Source organism: Gavialis gangeticus, unplaced genomic scaffold (genome assembly GCF_001723915.1).
Source record: "Gavialis gangeticus isolate Ggan-Ray unplaced genomic scaffold, GavGan_comp1, whole genome shotgun sequence".
Taxonomy (NCBI): domain Eukaryota; kingdom Metazoa; phylum Chordata; order Crocodylia; family Gavialidae; genus Gavialis; species Gavialis gangeticus.
Window position 1 is genome coordinate 46868381 of NW_017729030.1, and position 7375 is coordinate 46875755.

Sequence of the window (7375 nt, forward strand, 5' to 3'; positions counted from 1 at the left end):
TTTTTTTTTTTTTTTTTTAACAGGGAAACTATGCATAGAAGTCACAGCACAGAGTAAAATAGCATGGATTTCTGAAACACTTTGTATTGGTTGTGGTATCTGCATTAAGGTAAAAAGGGTTTTTTATTTCCTTTAAACATACATCCTTTAATAAGAAACAGTTTAAAAGTGAAGATAAGAATTAGTGTAATGTACTCTACCTTAAAAGATAGATTCAGTTTTTAGATTGTCAGATACTTAATTTTGAAAGAAAAAGTATAGAACTCATTTTCAAAAGGACAGATGTGTTCTAGTGGAGTAAAGTGTTTGTTTTTAACTTGCAGAAATGTCCTTTTGGAGCTTTGTCAATTGTTAACTTACCTAGCAACCTGGAGAAAGAAACAACACACCGATATTGTGCCAATGCCTTCAAACTTCACAGGTACATGTGGGTTTTTTGTCTGTCTGTTGTTTGCCACCATCATTGCTCCTGCCTCCCCAAGTAAACTTTTTACAGTTGCCAATTTTAAATGAACATCCAATGCACATAAGCACCTGGATGTATCAGTCCACATTTAGTGGAAATGGGGTGATGTACTCTTTGATATCCATACCTTGGCACAAGCTATGTATTTAAGATTCTTTTTTATCTGCAGCCTGTCTTTACTGTTGTATTAAGGCTTTAAGTTATTAGCTTACCTGATGGCTCAGTTTTCAAAAGAATGTCATCCTGAACTTCTCTTGCAGTAATCTAAATAAGTCTGTGACCTAAGTCTTGAGTTTGTCTTTTGGTGGTTTTTGGTCTTTTGGCTTCTTATTTGCCAGCTCTGAGTGCAGGAGGGTCAATGTAAAACATTGTAAATAAAATATACCTAGCACTAATATAGACACTTCTAGGATTGGGGCATCCTGCTAGTGAATATGTTTCTTTTACTCCCCACCACAGGGCATCAGCTTATTGCAGACATCAGTGAACTTACCCTCACAACACCCATGCAGTCGCCACCAGCATGGAGCTGATGCCGGAGCTGTGGAGCCCAACGCAGCTGTTTGCAGCCTGCTTGTTGCAGCTGCCCAGACCCCAGGCTGGCTACAAACAGCTGCGCCAGGCTCCAGAGCCCAGTCACCAGCTGTGTGCCGGGAGCGGGGGAGAGACCAGGGTTGTGCTGCCCCAGGCCCCTCCCCCCACTGCCTGCTTCAAGGCATGCATGTGCGCACTGATACAGAGCTGATGCCAGGGCTCCAGAGCCTGGCACAGCTGTTTGCAGCCTCCCAGCTGCAGGCAGCCCCAGCTCTGGGTAGCTGCTGCCAGCTGGGAGCCCAGGCTGCTCCCAGCAGGCAGCTGGGAGGCTGCAAGCCCTGCTGGGAGCAGCCCAGGCTCCATCGCTGGCAGCAGCTACCCAGAGCCGGGGCTGGCTGTGGCGTACCAAGCAAAATCGCCTCACGTGCCATGTTCATCACATGTGCCAGGGGTTGCCGACCCCTGGAGTACATTGTATCACTTCAAAATGATTTTCTTTGAAAGAAGAGAAGAAGTAAATTAGCAGTTGAAATTTGCAGTTAATAGTTTTTAATGTCCAGTCGTGCCCACCCCCACTCCCTGCACCAATTTGTAGCTTGTGTATTATTTTCTTTGATTAATGTGAAGTGTTTATTGATATGGAAATGCCATGAGATGAGTTAAATCAATCAGCAAGTTTTAACTTTGGTGGTATCAATATCTTGTTGCATTCACCTGGTTTTACATTGCATATTTACAGGTTGCCTATTCCCCGTCCAGGTGAAGTACTGGGATTAGTTGGAACCAATGGTATTGGAAAATCAACTGCCTTGAAAATTTTAGCAGGAAAACAGAAGCCAAACCTTGGAAAATACGATGTATGTATTGGTAGAAAATTGAAGATCATGATTTTATTGATAGATTTTTTTCCACTTTGAATTTTTGCTCTTGTGAAGGTGATCTTGCAAAGATACTCAAACTCTTAACAGCCAAAGTCTTTCTACATCATCTAAACATACACACTTTTAAATAAGTTATGTTTTTATTTATTTATTTATTTTACAAAATAAATCCATTAAGACAGATAGAAATATAACTCACGGAAAGACTGAGATTGGAAATCTGGTTCCTATTAAAGTTATGTTTCTCTTTTTGTTCCTGAAGAGTGTTTTGTGGGCTTTTTCATATTGCTGGGTTTTTTCTCCAGCTTTCACGTTTCCATTAAGGTTTCTTATAATTTAGAATCATAGAATTGCTGCTAAACTAGGCAATAGAACACTTCATATGAAGTGTTTGTTGAATGGCACCTACACTCTTTTACTAATCACTTTTAATTGTGATTTCCACTTCTGGCTCTTCAGAATGATGGGGACATTTGGGGAATAATTCAAGACATTCTGTTGACCTTCATTTTCCAAGTATATGTTTCTGTGCTCACATAGACTTCCCAGGATAACCAAGAGCTGATGGAGTTTCCTACATTGAAACTTTAAAAAATAAGTTCTGATCATGCTGAACTCTCTTATGCTTTTAGGTGGTCTAGATACTACTAAACTTGGTAGTACCTCTTTTCAGACATTCATCTGTACAGCTTAAGGGCTGCCACTCTTCATCTGATGCTGCTGATACTTTGGATATCAGTAAAATTGTAAAACGAGAAAGTGAAATGCATGCATGGAGCTCTTTCTCTGCCTAGGCTTTTTGTCTTTTGGAAGTGAAAATAATTAGAGATAATAGACAAGTAAAATCAACACTATACAAGTACAGGATCTAACAAATATCATTCCTATGTAAGATACTGATTTCCATGACCACTATCAAAGTTCAGGTAGGACGTGACAACTGCCTTTTTACACTAAACAGATCCAGTTGAAATTGTAGGCCCAATTTTTCCCCCTCTCCCATGAAAGAGAAAACATGGTCAGACTTTAACATTTTCTACTTCAGTTGAAAGAAACTTAATAACAATTTGTTTATAACACAAGAATCAAAGCAGGTTACAAAAACAATAAATATGCAGTTCTCTACCCAGCAGATAATTAATGTATTCACAAGTTTTCTGCACATTTTTAGCATGTGTGTTTGTTTGGTTTTTTTATTTGTAATAACTGTTTTCTAGAATAAGTAAAATGATCATTCTTTTGTTCGGACTTTAGTTCTTTCCCAGGATTTACAGGTTTTTAATCTGTCTTCCTCACAAACGGGCAACTCACCTAAAACAATGCTGCTCAGTGTTTTGGCCCTGCAAGCCGAATGAGTGGCACAGAGCCAGTCCACTGGCTGCATCCGGTCCCATACCATCCTGGTCCAGTGCACGTGGATCAGCTCTCCATGGTTGGGATTGAGTCCTGGTGCTGTACCTCTAAAGCCCCAAGCCACCCTGCTGTGAACAGGATCTTGCTGTCTGGCTCATGGGGCTCCCCATAGGTCTGAAAATTTGGCAGCAGGGAAGCAGTACAGCCACTTCCCCCTTCTTCCCCTCCCCACCAAATTATTCAGACCCATGGGGAGCCCTGGAGACCAGATGACACTGCAGGGACCAGATCTGGTCCACAGGCCAGGTGTTGAACACCTGTGATCTAAATCCATAAGCCCCATGTTTAGTTTAATGTTTTATAAATATTACAATGCACTTATAATTTGGTATTTAAGCACAATACAGAGCTGCACGTTACCTAAAATGAGACCAGGGGAGTCTTAAGTCTCAGTCCCTCTCTACTCTAGAAGGTTGTTTTGTGTTTTTTTTTTTTTTAATTTCATAATCTCTCCCTCCTCCTGGTGTTTTCTTCCTTTTATTTCCAAACTTTTCTCTCTTGCTTTATGTCTGACAACTGTCTATTTGGACACAGAAGTAGACCAGTTTTTCTTGTCTCTTTTCTGCAAGTGCTATTTTATGAGGCAAGCTTTTATGTTAGGGTTGGCTGGGCCAGATAGTGTGCAATTCTTATTTTGTAGAAGCAATCAATTAATAGAATTGCCTATTCCAGTGTTGGTTTTTTTCAGATACTGATTTATTAAAGCAAGTGATAGCATACTACTTGCATTCTTTTGACTGTTTCTAAAGATACTGTGTGTTTCAGCTGCCAGAAGTTAGGGATGTAATACACCTGAAAGATAAAAGTAATAGAGATCCTTGTACTAACCTAGGTTTTTTATGTCTATTGGAAAGAAAGCATAGTAACTAAGTAGTTGCTTTTTGCCATTTGTTTTGTTGTTACTGCATGTATCTGAAGTCCAGTTGTATTGTGTTGATATCCTTCAAATATGAGTATTGTGATTTGCTTTTAGAAATACACATATTGTTGCATGGTAAAATGGTTAAATATCTGATTTCTGTATAGGATCCACCTGATTGGCAAGAAATCTTGACTTACTTTCGAGGATCTGAGTTGCAAAATTACTTTACCAAAATCCTGGAAGATGACCTCAAAGCCATCATTAAACCTCAGTATGTGGACCAGATCCCTAAGGCTGCAAAGGTAAGAAACTTCTTCAGTTAGCAGGGAGAACATGACATGCCTCCCTTCATTATTTCATAAAGATACAAAGATTTTTACTGAGAAATTTTATCCACTGGTATCTGAAACCACTAAATATTAACAGCTTTGATTCTTACATTTATCATGGCAGGGAACAGTGGGGTCTATTTTGGACAGAAAGGATGAAACTGAGACGCAGACTGTTGTGTGCCAGCAGCTTGGTAAGTAACTTCCTATTGCCAGGAAGTCACTTTAAAAAAAGTCTTGAGTAATTTGCATTACTCGAAAAATTCCAATCATGAGCACTAATACGTTAGCATGAACACTAATGCAGCGGCATTGGCAATCTTCAGTCCATGTCTTCCCATGTTTTAATGCATTTGTGTTGAAAGCTAGGAAGTTATAAAGAGTTTAACTTTGTTTAATTTAAATTTGCATCTGCTATCTGTGCCTAATCAAATCTGACCATATTTTAGCACCCTCTGTCTTCCACTGGAACTAAAAAATATTACCAGAGTTTAAGAATCCTCAGCTTTCAAATGCTTTTTGTATGGAAGTGTGTGCGTGTGTGTGTGTGTGTGTGTGTGTGTGTGCGCGCGCGCGCACGCGCGCACGCCCGCGCACACGCGTGTAGCTGTGCTGTAGTGAATTTGCCTGGGATGATGCACAGAACTGGTTAGAAAATTTCCAGTGAATCATCTTAATTGAAAATGACAGTTCCTTGATGCCAAAATGTTTGTGGATTCTGCCAAAACAAAGAGAGTGAGTCCTTTCAGGTCTGCGCTGGAGGCGGAGGTCCTGGGAGTTCCTTACAGCAACTTAATGAAATGAGCTGCCTTGTTCTCTTCCCTGCTAGAACAGCAGGAAAACTGGCAAGAACAGCAGTTTCACTGAGCAGGTGTAGGGTCTGGGAAGCTTCTGGATTATTTGGAAAAGACCTTTTAATCCAAATAACCACCCCCTTCCACCCCTCTAAAGAAGACCTTGCAAAGTGGAAACTCTACTTTTCAGCCAGGACTGTTGTGATTTTGTAGCCATAAAACTTTGTCTACTGTTTTTCCCAATTTCACAGCTCATCCAATAAAGGGTACCACCAAAAAAAAACCCTTGTCACTTAATGTTGCTGCTAATATAGCTTGATTTTTCCGGCAGTATTGTGATCCCCGTGTAGTAAATACATATTATGTATGAGCAGATTTTTCACAATAAATTTCATCTCCAAGTTGGATGCTTATTATAGCTTTTAATTTGTACGTAACACATCTTTGCAGATTTAACCCATCTAAAAGAAAGGAATGTTGAGGACCTTTCAGGAGGAGAACTTCAGAGATTTGCTTGTGCTGTTGTTTGTATTCAGAAGGCTGACATGTATGTTTGATTTTTCTATTGCATCTTCATTCCCAGGAAACTGTCTCAGGTTCTGGTCTTATAATTCAGTATTAATATTGGGAGCCAATAGTTTTGGGGTGGGGGGAAGGAGGAGAGCAGGAGGAAACGGCACTGGTGATATTTTTTGAAGTATTAAAAACATTTTTCTCAATGATATGTTATATCAAGCCCACAACTAGTGTGTGGGTATCTTCCAAGGTAATTGCTGCTCTTCCTTACTCTCTTATCCCCTGGCTAAATTCCAGAGGCCTCTTCTTTGCGTGGCAGCCTCCATATTCTAATCCTTACACTAGTATTTTTTTCACTTTGGAATGCACAAAGCTGTTAAATTTAAACTCAATTAGATTTTAGTGCATGTAATTCAAAACAGATTGTTAGAAGTAGTCAACTTTGGATAACTTTATCAGAATTTTTAGCAAAGGAATATTTAACTTAAATTATTTAGCAACCTTACATAGTGGCCAGAAGAATTAAGGTACGTGTGCATAGAAAAACTAACCCTCCAAAATATTATTTGGAGTGGAGAAACGTGATTTTTTTACCACTTAAATTTCAGGTGGCTGTTATGGACAGCAAAAGTTTGCTCTGTTAAACTTTTATATTTATTAATACTTTCTACTCTCTCTCTTTTGGGGTAGCTTCATGTTTGATGAACCTTCTAGCTACCTAGATGTTAAACAGCGTCTGAAGGCTGCCATTACTATTCGATCTCTGATAAACCCAGACAGGTAAATAAACTTTTAATATACTCGTAACATGAGATTGCAGTTCATTGGTGGCAGAATTGTCCCATCAATCTCCTTCCCAGTGTAGATTATTCCTTATAGTATGTTTTTCTAATGTGCATCATTTAATTTAGTTTTAAATGCCTTGAGCAATAGGACTTCTAGAAGATATTCTATAGATCACACTGTATATTCTATAGATCACACTTATAATACTTTTCCTAATAATTCTAGTAATATAAAAGCCATTGTCTGTCTTTCCATAATGCTTTATTTGCACTCTGATTGGCTGATGGAAACAACCAATCAGAGTGCGAATACAGCATTTGGACAGAAGGTGGTAGAGCACTGCCATGATGGTGGGGACATGGGACGGAACAGGAGGGTGACAGCAACAGAGCAGACAAAGTGGGAGGCCTCCCCCGATCCTTGCTCCTTGGAGGTGGCAGCTGGGGAGCGGGGTTGGGGCCCAATGGTGGGTGGGGTGGAGGGGCGAGGGCAGCAGCACTGGTGGCGAATGTGGAAGTGGGGGCTGAGGCTAGTGCTGCTGGCCTTGCCTCTCTGTCTCTCTCTCTCTCTCTCTCTCTCCTGCATTACTGCCTCCCAACGGGGGGGAAGTAGGGGGGGACAGTGGGCCCAAGCTGCCATGGTGGTGGGGAGGGAAGCAGCAGGCCCAAAGTGGGGAGAGAAGCTGGCCTGCTGCGGCAGCAAGGGGTGGGGAGCAGCAGACCAGGTCCAGTGGTGGGGGTAGAAGAGCTTGGGACCAGTTCTTCCCAGGCCTGGAGGACTGCCTTTGACAGCTT

The 7375-nt window shown here is 40.8% G+C and overlaps 1 protein-coding gene across 2 annotated transcripts in view; it reads left to right on the forward strand.

The window, feature by feature from the left end:
• ABCE1 (ATP binding cassette subfamily E member 1) overlaps nucleotides 1-7375 on the forward strand; it is a 30659-nt gene that overhangs the window by 8467 nt on the left and 14817 nt on the right. For both annotated transcript variants that reach the window (XM_019522145.1, XM_019522144.1), the window contains exons 3-9: nucleotides 24-109; nucleotides 324-421; nucleotides 1740-1857; nucleotides 4321-4458; nucleotides 4610-4679; nucleotides 5730-5826; nucleotides 6486-6575. In XM_019522145.1, the coding sequence (XP_019377690.1) occupies nucleotides 24-109; nucleotides 324-421; nucleotides 1740-1857; nucleotides 4321-4458; nucleotides 4610-4679; nucleotides 5730-5826; nucleotides 6486-6575 (697 nt within the window). The remainder of the gene's footprint in view (nucleotides 1-23; nucleotides 110-323; nucleotides 422-1739; nucleotides 1858-4320; nucleotides 4459-4609; nucleotides 4680-5729; nucleotides 5827-6485; nucleotides 6576-7375) is intronic.